Source organism: Triturus cristatus, chromosome 3_2 (genome assembly GCF_964204655.1).
Source record: "Triturus cristatus chromosome 3_2, aTriCri1.1, whole genome shotgun sequence".
In the NCBI taxonomy this organism is placed as follows: Eukaryota; Metazoa; Chordata; class Amphibia; order Caudata; family Salamandridae; genus Triturus; species Triturus cristatus.
This window is the reverse complement of record NC_140584.1, coordinates 28,810,772-28,827,868: the sequence shown is the minus strand read 5'-3', so window position 1 is coordinate 28,827,868 and position 17,097 is coordinate 28,810,772. Positions and strand designations below refer to the sequence as shown.

The 17,097-nt window shown below is 44.7% G+C and overlaps 1 protein-coding gene across 1 annotated transcript in view; it reads left to right on the top strand.

Moving 5' to 3' along the window:
- The window catches only part of NFRKB (nuclear factor related to kappaB binding protein), a 627,787-nt gene that overhangs the window by 325,230 nt on the left and 285,460 nt on the right, over positions 1 to 17,097 (top strand). The window contains exon 19 of the mRNA XM_085647204.1: positions 15,263 to 15,342. Coding sequence (XP_085503330.1) covers positions 15,263 to 15,342 — 80 coding nt within the window. The remainder of the gene's footprint in view (positions 1 to 15,262; positions 15,343 to 17,097) is intronic.

Here is a 17,097-nt window from a genome sequence, read left to right as displayed (position 1 = left end):
TAACAAGTAAAATACATTTTAAAGAAAGGTTTTCAGTTGTACCTCTAGTGGCTACCCTGGTAAGTACTGCTTAAGGTTAATAGTGGATTAGACTATATGCCAGTTGTTATTCTGCTGTGTGAGGCAAGAGGTGAAGGCCAGCCCGTGACATAGGGAGTTCAATGAATGAATATTTCTTGTCTTAAAGATTTCAAGTAGCATTGAGATGGTGGTTTTGTTTTGCCTGTCTTTGCTAAGGAGAAACACTGTTTAATAGATTGTAGAGCATGGTTGATCTTTCCTTTCAAAGCAGTGTGCTTTTAACATTGCCAGTATGGTGGCTTCCAATTGATGTATGTCTTAGAGACAGTTGACATTGGGAACCTATAAGCACTCACTATGTAAGACTTTAACCTTTTTCCTGAATTTAGGTGGTTGTGCTGCTGAATATTGATTTAATGTTATATGAGTTTAGGTATCTACATACTAAGGTTTGTAAGTCTGTTCCACTATGCAGGGGACTGTCATGCAGTATTAAAGGCAGATACAAACCCAAATGCTAGGATATATTATGTAAGGTTTTCTTTTAAATATGGTAGTGTCTTCCCTGGATGGAGATAGGTTACTTTTCTAACATCCTCTAATTTGTAAATGTGGAGATCTCTTTGTTTGTATGCTTGGGAATGTGTTATTTTGGCAGATCACTGCTCTATTTTAAATTGTAAAGACACTTGTGTGCTGAAAAATGTATATACTGTAGCAGCTGAAGCCTATAGCCTATGATAATTTGACACTGCTCACCAAGGGCATTACCGTGCTTTCTATTCAGTCAATGAAAAGTAATCTCACACATGGTGAAAACATAATAAATTAAATTCCACCGGTATATAATAGCCGTGTGCTAATTATTTTTGGTAAATCTACAGAATTTGCCTTTTATTGCATACACCAATGTATCTTGCTTCAAGATTGAGGAGATTTTGGTCATCAAACAGTTCTGCATTTTTTTCCAGCCTCATTTAAGTACATTGTAATTATAGTGCTGTGGAGGGCAGATGATCAAACTTTCTTAAGGGTTTGAGTTATCCAGACAGCGGTACAATTATTTTTCTGGATTGGATTTAAAAGAAAGTGTTGAAGATATGTTGGGTTAATTTTTAAAAATAAAGTGGTACTATGCTAATTTTGATTCCTAAGCCACCATGCTGCTTAATTGTTAAAACCCTGTGACGTGGAAGTTCCTTTGATCTGATCAAAATCATTTATAAAGCAGTACCATTATGTGTACAAGGCTATATTACAAGCCTAGCAGAGAGGTTAGGGCGTTCTGCCTTATTTGACTTTCCTAAGCAGCTGGTCAGAGAGAACTTGTCTTGGGTTAAAAAAACGCTACCTGTCTGTGAGGCAGGCAGAGAGAGAGAGAGAGAGAGAGAGAGAGAGAAAGACCAGAGAGCTCCTGAAACCTACAGTACGGGCCTATATAATATTGAAAACAACTTTACTGATAGAACCTTATTTAATTAAAACAACAAACCCCTATCACAACTTCCTTTTACCAAGGTTCAGATTTAAGTTGTTACATTCTGTGCTGGTGGAACCTAAGAGGCGATGTAAGGTGAAAGATTTGGGCCCCTGTTGTTGTGACAATTTCTCCCCTCAAGATTCTTTGCATTTTATGATCGTTTGTGACTATTTCCATTGTATCCTAAACGTTTTCTATTTCCGTTACTAAAAGACCAAAGCTTTGTGCAATTAAGACCTGCATTAAAATATTTCAGTTCACTAAGTCTTTATTTCGATTGTAAAAATCATAAAATACATTACAGTCAGTTAAAAGTTAAAACAAGTTAAAAATACAAATGTTAAAAAGCTCAAATCAAATAAGGGACTGACATTATTGCAAGGGGACCACAATAATAAGTGCATACATTTATATATTAATACATAATAAATAAGGTTGAGGCAAGTTAAAGTTCCCTTAGTTCGTTAGCCCGAATGGCCCAGGCCCATCTCAGAAATGTTGCCATAGCAACAACAATGGATTCCTGGGTATATGTCTGCAGGATCCTTAACACCTCCATAGCATATCTTGTACCCAGACTAATACAAGTGGGCTTGAGCCATTTCGACCTGGGTAACTTGTAGGCCGGGCATACAAATAAGATATGAGCTATTGATTCAGTCTGAGCTGAACACAAAGGGCACATTCCTGTCGTAGGCGGGTACCATCTGCTTGTAAAAGCTTTAATCAAGAGGGAGCCTACCCTAAACTGATGATATAACTTCCTATCAAACGGTCTTAAAATAAAATCCCAATAAGTTCGAACCCAGGCTCATGTTTGATCATCAAGAAATTCCTGGACAAAGTGGGCCTTGTTAAAGAGAAAAAACGCGTCAGCTTGACCATGTCCCAGTAAGCTTCCTTGAACTCCTTTTTTGACGGAAATGGGTTGGCTTCAGGATTCTCCCACAAAGTATACATCCCCATTTTAGTCAAGGTAGTTTTTATGTATTGAAGCCATTTAATCTTACCTAGGCAGCCTACCCCCCTAAAATCCAGGAGAGCTTTGGCGTAGAGGGAAAGCTCAGGGGTGTCCCAGAGCCTTCTCCAAAAAGCTATAGGCCTAAATCGAACCAGATCCTCAATACGAAAGCAACCCAGGTCCAAAAATAAGGGCAACATTGGAGTGGATTGCGGCAAACCCGTTAGTGCCCTAACAAATTTGTTTTGGGCAATAACCAGGGGGGTTATGTCCTCATGGCCCCAGAGTTCTGCGCCGTATAGGATTGCAGTGGTGACTTTAGAGTTCTATATCTTAAGGGCAGGGGCTATTGGCTTAGTAAATAAAAGCCTGTGCTCTTTTATAAGAGCCCCAGCCAGCTGAGCAGGTTTTAAAGCTATCAAATCAATCTAGGGCTTCCAATTTAATTTCCTTCTTAAGGTTATCTCCAGATATGTGAACACTTCGGTCTGTTCTAAAAGGACATTGTTCATGTGCACTTTACCCTTAATGGCTTTATACTTGTGAAGAACCATGAACTTAGTCTTATCCACGTTTACCACCAACTCATGATCGCGGCAAAACTCCTCAAACTGGGACAGGGCAGCCTGTAGCCCAGTTTGGGTCTTGGATAGGATCAAGGTGTCGTCCGCGAACATGAGTAGGGGTATCTTCAAACCCGCCAAGGTGGGAGCATCAGTGGGGCATGTGGAATAGTACTGGACGACCCTGTCAATAAACAAGGAAAACAGGGTGGGTGCGAGGACACATCCTTGGCGCGCACCCTTTAAAACGGGGAATCTTTCCGTTGCTTCGCCATGTGTGCCCCAACGAACCTGTGCGTAGTTGGAGTCATGCAGTTTGACTAACATTGCTAGTAACTCCAATGGCATCCCCACATCCAGGAAAAACTCTCCACATTTTGTTACGAGGAACCATGTCAAAAGCGGACTTGAGATCAATAAAAACCAGGTATAGTGTACCCCCTCCTATTCTAAATACCCGCCAGTAGATCATGACAAACCGGAGTACCTGGTCTATAGTGCTGGTATGGGGGCGGAAGCCTGCCTGCAGTGGTGATAGAATCTCAGACTCCTCTATCCACAACTGGATTCTGCACAATACCAACCTGGCAACTATTCTTTTAATGGACTCTATAAGGCTAATTGGCCTATAGCTGCCAGGTATTGCACGGTCCCCCTTTTTAGGTCTCGGCCTGACATCAACAGTGCATGCACTGCTCTCGTCTTACGAGGCTTCTTGGAATCGATACGATTCCAGAAGCCTCGTCCCAGCTCCGCCTTCAGTTGTGATTCGTGCGCGTCTTTTTGCGTCACGAATTATGCCAAAGGCAGTGCAATGATTGCACTGAAGGCATGTCACTCGCTGATTGTTGCACCCTGCCTCCTTTGATCCACGCCCACCGGGATTTGATCTTTTACTTGCGGCGGGAGACAGTGTCTCCTAATTAGCCACTACGCACTTTTTTTTAATCATTCGCCTTTGGCAAAGGCAGACGCCTGTTTATAATTGCATCGCGCTTTCACTTTAAGTGAAAGCGCTATGCAGTTATAAACAAGCGGCTGGCTGCCTTTGCCAAAGCCGAGAGCTTGTTTTCAGTGAGTGCATAAATATATACGTTTCTATATTTTTAGGGGCGCGTGGGCTTCTTTCTATGTGTGGAGCCGAGCAGAAGCTGCCTGCTAGCAGTAACCTGGCGGGCAGGCAGCAGCAGATACAGACATGATGAAGAGCAGAGCTCATTAACAAGTGTCCCGGGCCTTGGAGGGAGCTGGGGCTGCCTGCCAAGGAGGCTGAGCTGAGAGTAAACACCGCGAGTTGCTGCAGATCCCTCCACTCAAGACATCCTGCAACCTTGTCTCTGCGGAGGGTTCGTGCCCTCCACTCAAGACATCCTGCAGAATGTCTCTGCGGAGGGCTCTTCAGTGTCCCGGGCTCGCGAGGGGTTAGACACAACTCGTCCCGGTGCATCTGGAGTGCAAGGCCGACTACAAAGTCTGCAATTTGACATCCTGTCCCGTTTATGTTTTTTCTTCTCACCTCGTTTAAACCAAGATTCCGGATTACATGATTCACCCAACTCATTTTAGCAGAAGTACTCCTCACTCTGTGCCTCCTGGAACCATTCTACCTGTAAGTAACTTTTCTGTACAGTCTTTGGAGGTGGCAAGTTGTTCCTCTGTAACGCGATCAAAGCTTAATGTCTGCGGCTATTATTACTTGCCGACTTTGGTACTGGGGAACCAGGTTGGAGTCTCGGCGTCGGATCAACATTCTGTGATTCTGGGCAAATGACTTAATCTTCCCGTGCTTACCAAAAAATAAGTGTATCCTTGTGTAACGTAACTGTAGTTACAATCAGGACTCCAGTGTTCGTCAGGAATATAGAAAAATGCACCTTCATGAATCTTTGGTTTGTAGGGTGAACCCTTTAAAATAATTATCTACTTGGAGACATTTGAACAGAAGGGCGTTTGCTGCCCCTATACGGATCTAGCTTCTAGGTTATAGACTTTGGTGGCAAGAAGGGGATATCCGGCCTCGATTTCCTTATTTGCCTAAATGTGTGATCCTGAGCAAATCGAGTGCATTCATGGGGTAACCCAGTCCCCTACAGTTCCTGTGGCGGAGGGGACCTCCAACCTTTCAAGTAGACCCCATCCAGACCATATCTGTGAGATATTGGGAGACCTGGGGGCCCTTACCACATTCTGCGCGGGGTCCCCCATCATTTTCCGTTACTCCACTACTCATCCAACAAAAATGTTAGCTAACTCAGAGTGGTTCTGATCACAGTGCCCTCTGTATAAAAAATCGGTTGAGTTATTCAACAGGGGAATACAAATAGAGTGTCATCTCAGCTAGGTGCTCGGCACTATGTGAACTCTCTTGGTATCGCCCCAGGTTAGTCTGCAAGCATTGTACTAACTTCCTGACCGAACTTTGCAAAACAGTTTGTTTAGTGCCAGGGAAGTGCCAGCAATGTTTACCAGAGTCGTGTTATTGGGGGCAGAAAGAAGGGCTGGCTCTCGCCCTCGCTTAAAGTGACCTACAGTCTAAAATACACACCTACGGTCTCACAATTCGAAAAGAGGACCTCACAGCAGGGGCGCGTTATAAACCCGGACAAATACAGGTAGTCACCGCACCTTTTATTCCAGCATTTTGTTCGAATGTACCAAATAGCGACGAAAATTAAAATAACGAAGGGGGCGCTGCCCGCAGACCACTGAGCTGTGTGCTATACATTGCCTTCAAAGTGGGAATAAAGACGCCGTGCGCGGCGCTGCGCACTTACACAAGGAAAGATGGTTTACAGCTAACCCTGAAGGAAGGCCACTATGGTAACAAAAGCGAGGTGAGTGAGGTACTCCTGGGTGACCGATTATAGAACTCACATTCTTTCTGCACTTAGCGGATTGCATTCCTTCATGGGTGTGAATCGTTATTTTACTTATTCCACACGTCAGCGAACTCTGGCTTCTCAGAGAACAGCATGCTGCATTTTAGAGCGAGCGCCAATAATACAAATCTCCTTTTGATCGGACCGGGCGGGCATCATTGCTATATAAAATGCTCCTTGGGCCTGAAAGTCTACAAGGGTATACACAGAGTGAGAACCCAGCAAACAGCAACTGAATAGTCAACAGCAGCGTTATACAAAGGGCCAATGGAATTATGCAATTGTGCGGCAGCAACGTTTTTCGCATAAGTATGCATTTGTCGCATCTGCCACATAATCCATCGTCTTCTGCATAATCTTCAGATTTTAATAAAATAAAAAAAAGGTTTGTTTCTATCTCAAAGGGTTCAAAAGTTACAAAAGGCGCAGCAACATGTGCTGCCCCTCAGTGGAAGGCTCTTTGTAAAGCTTGATTGGTCACCATTCTCTTGCTTATTGCTATATTTTTGTGTTAAACCGGTGCTAATGAGGTGCAAGCAGTGCCCAGTAAGTATTAACAAGTGCCAAGATGACAAAATAATGAAGAAATATGATCGTAATATGTGCCACATTAAGCAACATAATTTGCGTTTTCTTGTCGCATAATTTATGAAACCCTGCCGCATAATTTGGTCCTTCCCTGCCGCATACTTCCAGTACCCTGATTATATATTGCGTCACAGCCTTTTCACGGTGACCAGGGGTATAGCTGCCATTGGTGTAGTGACGGGGTGCACATAGCCTTGAGCGTCCTATGCCCTGATAGTTCAATTTTACTACCCACCAGCAGCCAATTGGGTCATTTTCCTTTCTTGCTCCAGGACAATTGGCACTATTGCTAAGCTACTGATGGCGACATGCAGCTTGTCTCTTTTTTTAGGACACCATATGCATGTTTGTTGCTGTCCTCTCTGCAGTATTGAGAATGTAGAGCCTCAGAGATGCTCTCTCCTGTTTGCAGTTTCCAATAGTGTGGTGCTGCCAGGTGAGTGGTGACTTTGGTTGGACTGAATGTGTCGGACTGTGTGTGCCTGTGAAGTGTGGAGTGGCGCCAAAACGGTTGCACAGAATTTTAATACCACACCTCTGGGCTCTGTGGAGGAACAGAGGGAAGCTACAAGCTACCCAGCTCTTCCATGCCCCGTGGCTTGGCCGGTTCTGTACCACATGAGTTACCTCGCCATAGAAGTTTGGGTGCCGTGCCTGTGTGAGTACATTCATGACCCGTTACATGTGTGTGCACTGATTTCTGTAGGCACTGGGAATAGAGATCTCCGTGAAGGGCAGGGACCAATCAGCTGATCCATGACCGGAAGAATTGCCTTTGCATTCCTTGACCTCTTTGTTGCCGTAGTCAGCTCGCGCTTGATGAATGGGGTTAGCAGTGACCCCTGGGCCAGGGCTGGCCCCGGATGTGTTGTTGACCTGCACTCTTGAGTGTCTGGGTGGTCTCCACAGCGCCTGACAGCAGTGCCTGCCTTCATAGCACACCAGCAGCAGACCACCACACTGATGACTAACGTACTTTTTGGGCACAAACACATGAACCAAGCATTTGGAATGCACTAGGTCTCGCATTTGCGAGAGTTAGAGCTAGTGGCGTTGTAAATGACAATGTCTTTTACCCACTCCAAACCCATTTATTTTGGTTTGTATTGGAATTTTGTGGGTTGTATTAGAATTGCTAGCTGTGGAATTATGTGGGGTGGAATTTTGTGTTGTGGAGTATATTTGTGTACTGCAATTATGTGGCATGGTGAATAGATAGGGGTGAGCTGTCCGGTCCAACCCCCCAATCAGTTTCAAGCAAAACAAGTTAAAAAGACGATGCCCAGCGCAACGCGCAGCGGACGCGCGCAGCGGGCGCGCCGCCGGCGCGCCAAAGGCAAGCCCGTCTGCGCCCGTCCGCGACGGGCCGGGACCAGGGGCCATACCCCCTGCACAAACAGGCAGCCCCAGCCAAGGTAATACGAACCACCGCATATACTACTCCAGCGATGAGCTTAAAAGCCTCAATAATAAAACAATTGATAACCCAGCACGATGCGCACGAATGGGACCGGTAAACACCTCAGGCCCCTTCGGCTGCATTAATTGCAGATGGGAGAGTATGAGCTGGCTCGAGCCCACTACAATAAATACCCCAAATTTTATCCTGAAATGCATCTACATCAATGCCAGATCACTTCCCAGACATGCTACGGACATATGGGACATCCTGACTGAAATCAACCCTGACTTAGCTTTTATAACAGAAACGTGGCTTGATCACCACAGCGCCCCCGACATTGCAACTGCCCTCCCAAATGAGTATAAAATACTTCACCTGAACCGGACAGAGAAGAGAGGCGGGGGGGTAGCTTTATTATTCAAAGACTCCCTCTCCTGCAGACAGGAGGCAATCACACAGGTCAATAGTCATGAAGCTATGGCCTTCTCTGTATCCATAAACACCAACATTCTGCTCGGAGGAGCTATAATTTACAATCCCCCAGGCAGTACGTTGGATTTTTGTGCCCAGCTCCTTGCACAAATCATGCCAGTCTGCCTCAAAAATAAAAACTTCCTGCTGATAGGTGACTTCAACATACACTATGATAACGGTAACAATGCCCTTACTAGACAATTACTAGAGGATATGAAAATTCTACAGCTCACTCAGAGAATCGATAAGCCCACACATACAGCAGGACACACATTAGATCTAATCTTTTCTAATATAGACTCCATTGAAATTAACACGATAAAACCAATGATCTGGACAGACCATTCTTTAATCGAGTTTTCGTTCAAATTATTTTCCAAAAATTCAAAACCTCGAACTTGGACTTCATCTAAAACCAAGAGCTGGAAAAGATTCTCGATCGAAAAATTTCAGCAAGATTTTTCACACTCAAATACAACTATCATCGACCCGAATGACGAAATAGAGCTACTCCAGTCTAACATTAGTAAGGCTCTTGATCACTGCTCTGTCACCCAACACAAAAAAAGATCTACTAGATCTGAGAAATGGTACGGACAAGAACTAAAAACAATGAAAAGAAAATGCACACTATACGAACATAGATGGAGACTTAATAAAACCGACGACGCTAGAGCCATCTACAAAAAAGAACACACACTCTATAATAAAGCTATTAGGAAGGCAAAGAAGGAATACTTCTCGCACAGAATCATAGAAAACAAAAACTCCTCGAAAGAACTCTTCAAAATTGTCAAAGAACTATGCAGTCCCATGGGCCTCTCATCCAACCTCCCTCCTTCTCAAGAAAATTGTAATAAAATCAATGATTACTTTTGCAACAAAATAGATACAATCTACACCTCATTTTTAAACACCAAGTCGATATACATAGAACCTCAGGGACCACCCTCCCTGCAGGCTAACTGCCTCAATTTTGGCCCCTTCTCAGAAGAAGAAGTGAGTAAAGTCATGTTAGAGGTAAAATCAGGCTCCCCCTCAGACCCATGTCCTCATTTCATTTTCTCACAACTGACCCCGATATTATGTCCGGCAGTTACAAAAGCTTTGAACTCCTCCTTAAATCTTGCCGAATTCCCCAAAATCTGGAAGAATGCCATAGTGACCCCTCTATTAAAAAAAGTGGGAACTGATGTAAACAATCCTGCAAACTACCGACCCATTTCCCAACTTCCCTACCTATCTAAAGTACTTGAAAAACTGGTCAACAGACAGTTGTCCCACTTCTTAGAAACCAATGATTTATTGGATATATCCCAAACAGGGTTCCGAACAAACAATAGTACGGAGACAACCCTCCTAGCTGTAACAGACAACATCAGAACCATGGTAGATCAGGGGAAAACAGTGGCCCTGATACTTTTGGACCTCTCGGCGGCTTTCGACACTGTACCCCACAATCATCTACTAGAAATCCTAGCAGCAAAGGGAATTCGGGAAAAAGCTTTAGGATGGCTACAGTCCTTCATCCAAGATAGGACGCAATCAGTACAGATGGGTGATTTTCAATCCCCTCTCCGGAACATCAAGTATGGGGTCCCACAAGGGGCCTCGTTAAGCCCGACCATGTTCAACATATTTGTGTCCTCACTGGCCAAAATAGGGCGAAAATGGGGTGTCGAGATCTGCTCTTATGCAGACGACACCCAACTGATGATCTCACTGGATGAGGAGAATGACCCCAAAGGCAGATTACTCAACTGCCTTACTGATTTAGCCACCTGGATGCATAGTCATTGTCTGAAACTCAACGCAGACAAATCTGAAATAATGCTATTTGGCAGACATTCCCAGCTATGGGACAACAGCTGGTGGCCTACAACATTAGGCACCCCCCCAGACCCGACTCCAACTGCCAAGAATCTAGGGGTGTCTTTGGACACAGCTTTAAGCATGAAAACCCACGTATCCACAACATGTGGTAAAGGCTTTGCACTTTTAAAAATGTTGAGGAGAGTCTTTCCATGGATACCATTGGACTGCAGAAAGATTCTGGCCCAATCCCTACTAATGAGTAGGTTAGACTACGGAAACTCTCTGTTTGTAGGAATGAATGACTACCTTTTCACTAAATTACAAACTGTACAAAATGCCGCAGCTAAGGCAATATGTAATAAAAGAAAATTTGACTCAGCCAAGAGCTGCATGAGGGATTTGCATTGGCTGCCGATTCGACAAAGAGCTCTATTTAAGCTACTTTGCACAACATATAAAATACTACATAATACAGGCCCGTGCATCCTAAAAAACAAAGTCACACTCTATTTCCCCATCCAGAAATCTACGTTCTCAATCTACTGCTAGAGCCAGAACCACACGCGTCAAAACCGCAAAAATGGGAGGGCGAGCCTTCTCCCACCTGGCGGCTAACAGCTGGAACAATCTACCAGTGCACCTCAGACTAATAACTAATTACCTATCCTTTAGGAAACAGCTAAAAACGTTCCTCTTCCCCAAACCCGACTAAAAACGTTATCATTTGGCACTTTCCCCGCATTACCTACGCACTTTTGTCTGCAACTATAGCACCGTGATATCCCATTGGGATGATTGTTTGCGCTTTATAAGCACAAAAAAAAAAAAAAAAAAAAAAAGCTGTATGGAATGGACAGAAAGAAACTAACAAAAACAAGCATTAAAAATGGTATAGGTCTCGCCTTTGATGCAGTTAAAGCCATTTGCTTTGCTAATGGTATTGTATAGCAAAGCAAATGGTTTTAACTTAATGAAAGGCGAGACCTATTGCATTTTTAATGCTTGTTATATATTGGTATTATAACTGCTCCAAACCAGGTGTCAGGGATAGACGCGCCACTGGCTATGGCATTGGCAAGATAAGTCATGTAGATAACCCAATTGTCATTATCATAGACTAACAGGTCTGCTGGTACACAATCGAGGCCTGTGGCCCTTCCTCTCGTGATCAAAGAGAGGACTGACTCGACCTCGGAATTGTTAAATAATAGGGTAGGTATCGGGGTGGGAATTTGGAAATATACCAAGTTGTTATTGGTGGTGGAGAACTGGGCCTTGTAATACGAGGCCCACAGCTCTGGAGGTACATAATTAATAGGTGTTTGTGGCGTTCCCCCCACTCCCCCACTTGACTAACTGCCAGAATTTTACCATATCTTTCTCGTGGCTGGCTGTAAGCAGGTCGAGGTAACGATTGTCATCCCATTCCTTTTTGGCTTTTAATTGAGTTGCTTTATACCTAGCCCTGGTAAGTTTAATGATTGGGCTTGATAAAAAATGTTTTTAAATTTTACAACAAGTCACTATGGATCTGGGGGGCAATGAGGTTAATATCCTCCTGAGAATCACAACTGTGGAGACAAGATATTGAGTGAGCAACCATAGCCTTCATCTTGCCCAGGTCCCCTTCACTTCCAGTAAGCCTGGTCCATCTGACTCTCCTTGTGTCGTTTGAGAGCAGCACTTCTGGTGGTGTGATCTCAGCGACCTTATTGGAAATGTTTAATAAACCCGGGGCCTTAATTGACAAGATTAGCGGGTCATGATCGCTTTCGGTGCACTCCTGTACCAACATGTCTTGAAGGGAAGGCCAAAATTCCACATTGAGGAGGATGAAGTCTATACGACTACTTCTCATACCATTATTAAAAGTGTGCGTGACCCATCCGGTCCGATTGGGACCTCCCGTTTACTGCTCGCAGTCCCCTTTCCTAACACAGCCCTTTAAGTTGCAAGGCAGCTTCTGTCCATTTTTTATTTGGGCTCAGATCTAGGGACGGAATATTCCACTGTGAATCCTCATCGATACTTACATTACCATCTTCTAGACCAAAGGGTTCGAAGGTGCAGTTGAAATCACCTGAAATTACCAAGTTGCACCCACCCTTCTGGCTATCCAAGAAACTATCAAGGAGAGCAACTGTCTCGGAGCACCTCCCACCGGGCAGCCCTCTAGCATAAATATTAATTATCAAAATGTCTCGTGCTTGGGCGGTCCGGAGCTGTAAGTCCATAATATCCGGACTGTCGATGGGAACCACCTCTACGCTGTAGCCCATTTGCTGTCTCACCCAGCATGTGAGACCACCAATGGGTCTACCTTTCTGTCTCCCTTGGGCAGGTTTGGAGAAATTTAAAAACCCGAGGTGGTGAACCTGATTAATAGACCAAGTCTCCTGGAATCCCCAGAAGTCACACTGTTCAATAAAAACTGCCCAATCGCTTGATGCGGTTTTGGGCAGGAGCCCTGCAATGTTCCAGGAGCCCACTGCCATAGTCGACTTTGGAAGCCCTTGGAGTTCGTTAGTAGATGATGGTTGGAGCGGAGGTGCATTCGCAACCCCCTGGGCATCCAAGCCAAGAGAGCAATCCAGTGGAATAGATACTTCCGGGAAAACATTAGCCAAGCCTACCAGCCTCTCCTCGAGTCTCAAATCTACCTTAGTTACATTGACACCTCGAGATAGCCAGGGTTATTACCTTTTTCATCCTGATTTGTTGCAATATCCCAGTTTTTAAGAGAAACGGGATGTTCACACATTGGTGGACAATTGCCAGAGCCCGTGTAACCCCTTCACATGCCTGTCCCAAATGAAACGGAACAATCACGAGATTCGAGTCAATCTATGTCTTCTAATGAAGTAAAAGCATCGAAACAATTGCTTAGGGGGACAGAATAGTTAAATTGGCCAAGTATTTGGGATTTCCCTCTCTATTCAGCAAATCTAATAATATTGGTGGGTCGATAAAAAAAACCCAGGGGGAGAACAGAAATATAATTCCTGGCAACAAGATCCCCTCCCCTTTCCAAAATATGCTGGACCAGACCAGGAGATCTAAAACCACGCAATCACCCCTGAGGGACTTTTGGGACTTCCCTACCCATGGTACTCTGCGGACCATTTTAAATTCAGAGAACCGTGGATTTTTGATCCCTGTCCTGGAACTCAACAGATGTAATGCCTTGTTTCTCAGGGTTAGCAAATCCTCTTGTACCTGTGGTACTAACTCAAGAACAATACCTAGGACTACAGTGTAGGGGGTGGCTTCCGGGGGTAGATGTAAAAACTTGGGAGCATGCCGAGCACCTGCAGGATGTTGTTGAGGAGAGCGTGTGCCAGTTACTCTTAAGACCTGCTGCGAGCTCGGTAGGCTAATGCCACCCCGTGGCAGGGAGGCATGATGACTATCTTCGGGTGCTAACTCGGTGGAATTGGGTACAGTGGTATCAGGGCCTCTATTATGCAAACCCACCCCACCGGTCTGTGATAAAATACCCCCACCTCCCATCTGAGCGTTGAAATTGCTCAAGGAGCTGTTTGATATACCCTGCTCCAATTTTTTGAGTCTATCTTCTATTAGGCTTAGTTTTTGCAGCAAGGGGTCAATTATATTTGAAATTCCCTGCACTATCCGTGAATAGAATATTTCCTCGTTAAATTTGGGTTGATTGTCAGCGACACGGCCGGGGAGGCTATCAATAGTTGTAGCCAAGGTGGATTGATACCACCCACCACACCCTCTTGAGGCTACCTTCCGTTTGACTCCCCCTGGTGGTTGAGGGATGGCCTTCGATGGACCTCGGGCTTTCCTTTTCTTCGTGGGTGGTTCCCCACTTTCAACCTGAATTGCTTTCTTGCCCCTTGTTTATGACCATTGTTGAGCCAGAAAGAGATTTTGGACTAGTTGGGGTTGATGATGATGGGGCAATAAAACCCGGTGTATGCTGACTTGAGGTCGAGGAAGGTATAGCTGAGGGTGAATCTGATTGTGTTAGTACGGTGCGGGGAGCCAAGTTACCATTAGTTAAGGGCATTTGAGGCTCTAATGATAACCTGCGCTCAGTTAGTTGATTCTGATGATTCAGCGCAGATTCTGCCCTGGACAAAAAGGCATCCAGGGTTCCCACCACCCCCCTCCCACCTTTGCCTTACGTTTACTCAATGGACCAGCCCCCACAGGTGGCATAGCAGCAAAGCAAGGAGACTATACAGTACCATGCAATTGAGAAGTCTGATGTACGTAGGGTGGCCCAGCCTCGTCCAGTCTCGGACGGGCTCAGGCGGGCCCGCCCTTGGTACAGGCTACGTCCCGCGCAGCGGGGTATAAGCAGCGTTTAAATGCGCGTGTTGACTTCAGCGCCTCCCCCTCGTTGGCAGCAGTGGGATGGAGTGCTGTGCACCCTGGGCGTAGTAGTCCTTTGGCAGGGTCACGAGCAAAGCAATCCCCTGGAACCTCAATCCCACCAGGGAAACTCGGTTAGCACAAGTTTTGAGCCGGAACAACCATGGGGCAGGTAGGCAGAAAAACACACCCGTGCCGCGGGGTCGAGGCAGCGCTTAAATGCGCGTGTTGACTTCAGCGCCTCCCCCTCATTGGCAGCAGCGAGATGGAGCGCTGTGCACCCTGGGCGTAGTAGTCCTTTGGCAGGGTCACGAGCAAAGCAATCCCCTGGAACCTCAATCCCACCAGGGAAACTCGGTTAGCACAAGTTTTGAGCCGAAACAGCCGAGCGACAGGTAGGCAGAAAAACACATATGTAAATATTTACAGATGCTGAATAACTCATGGGAATGTTTTAACATCACCAGCTTTTTAGTTGAGGCTGTCAGGGAAAGAAAAAATAGCTTCTCTGACTATGTGTACTTTTGATTCCTACGCTGTATTGATTGTTAATGATTTTATCTTGATGTTTATGGAGCATCTTTGATGATCTGGAGTAAGATTTTTTAAATATGTATATTCATTATGTTTTTATTAGATTTTATTGTGTGATCTTTTATAATTAACCGAATAAAGTATTTTGACTGACTGACTGTATCTATGTCTGTCAGACTGACATTATGTATGTGTCTTTAGAGCGAATCCACCAGGCACATGCTGCTGCTGCAAAAGCTAAAAAGGCTCTTCAGCAGAAGCCGAAAACCCCTGCCAAAGTGGTGAGTATCAAACTTCATATTTCTTAAAAAAAGATTTTTTTTCCAAATATAGTTTGAGATTTTGGACATGTCTTAGTATTCAACTGGCTGATAAGTAAGGTGAGAAGTGTTGTCTGCATGAGCACCACATTAATTTTATTGGTAACGTGAAGGAACCTGTTTCCGTCAGAAATTTCTGCAGTAGCTGCACAACAGAGGTCACTAAAGTGCTTTTTTAAAGTTGGTCTAATTAATGTACAATGAAGATTCACACATATTGTTTTTACCTTTGTTGAACTTGAGATTCAGGTCGCTATACACTTGGCTTTTGGCACTATGGGTGCATCCAGAAAAACTAACTAGGTCAGCAAGAGTTTTAATTTTTGCAAATAGAAATTAGAGAATATAATTAACCTACACTTGTTCAGCTAATGCAGTATTCCTGTACTTGTTACTTGGCAGAGACATTAATTGACATTAACTAATGTAATAACTATATATCTGCTAATAGGGCTTACAAAATATCCTTCCATGTATATTATAAAAGTACAATGACATCCTTTGAACTTAAGCTTTGGAGTAAATATTGATCTGTGTCCATCACATCAAACATGAGATTTCTAGAGGAGCAGACCCTATGCCCTGTGTAGAAAAGTGCCCTTTTTTGTCATGGTCACCCCCACTTTTTGCCACTGGTACTGATGTTTTTCGACTGATGTTTACTGGGTCCCAGCTAACCAGGACCCAGTGCCAGGGCTCTTTCCCTATAACAAGGTAAAAAGGTGTAATTGCCACACAGTTGGCACCTCTGTAAGTCCCTAGTAAGTGGTACCCCTGGTACCTAGGACATGGGTACCAGAGAGAGTCCCTAAGGCTGCAGCATGAATTATGCCTCCCTAAGGGACCCCCATACAAATTGCATGCAGCCTTCCAGTGCAGACTGTGTGTCATCGTGCAAACCATGAATGAAAACGGAGCATGGCACACTCACTGTGTGCCATGCCAAAGTCATTTCATGTAATATATGTAAGTCACCCCTACAGCAGGCCTTGCAGCCCTAAGGTCGGGTGCATTATATTACATGTGAGGGCATAACTGCATGAGCAGGTATGCCCCTGGGCTGTCTAGTTCAATTACTAGATGGTACAAGTGAACAGGAAAGCCATCGAAAAGTGCATGTACTGAGCACTGATCACTATGAGTTCCCTAGCCACATGATAGCTTCACTAGAACCTGTGGTGTTTGGTATCAAACACCTTGTCTTAATAAATAAGTACTGATGCCAGTACAAGATCTATTATGACAAGCCCCCAGAGGGTACCTGTAGGAGAGTAGGGTCTGCTTTCTATGTTCACCCCCACTTTTTGCTTTTGCTTTACTGGTTTTCGACTTAGATGTGGCTGTGGGCCTGCTAATCAGACCCACAGCCCTGCTGTTCTCTCTCTAAATTATTACTATGTACTTTAGGTGCATAACCCATTTGGATAGGATCACCTTATTGGCCCCTGTACAGTGTACCCTAGGTACCCAGGGCATAGGTGTACCCTAGGCCTACCAGGGGCTGCAGCATGTATTATGCCACCCCTGGCCTGGCCTTCCATTTTGACACAACTGGCTGATCACTCAGCTGGGGCAAGGTCGTGTAAGCACCCCTTGCTTAGGTGTAGTATTCCTATACCTAACCTACATATAGACACGTGTACCTATCAGTCACTCCTATGGCAGGCCTTAACAATCCTGGAGGCAGAGTGGTTGGTAACATGTGAGATGGTGCTC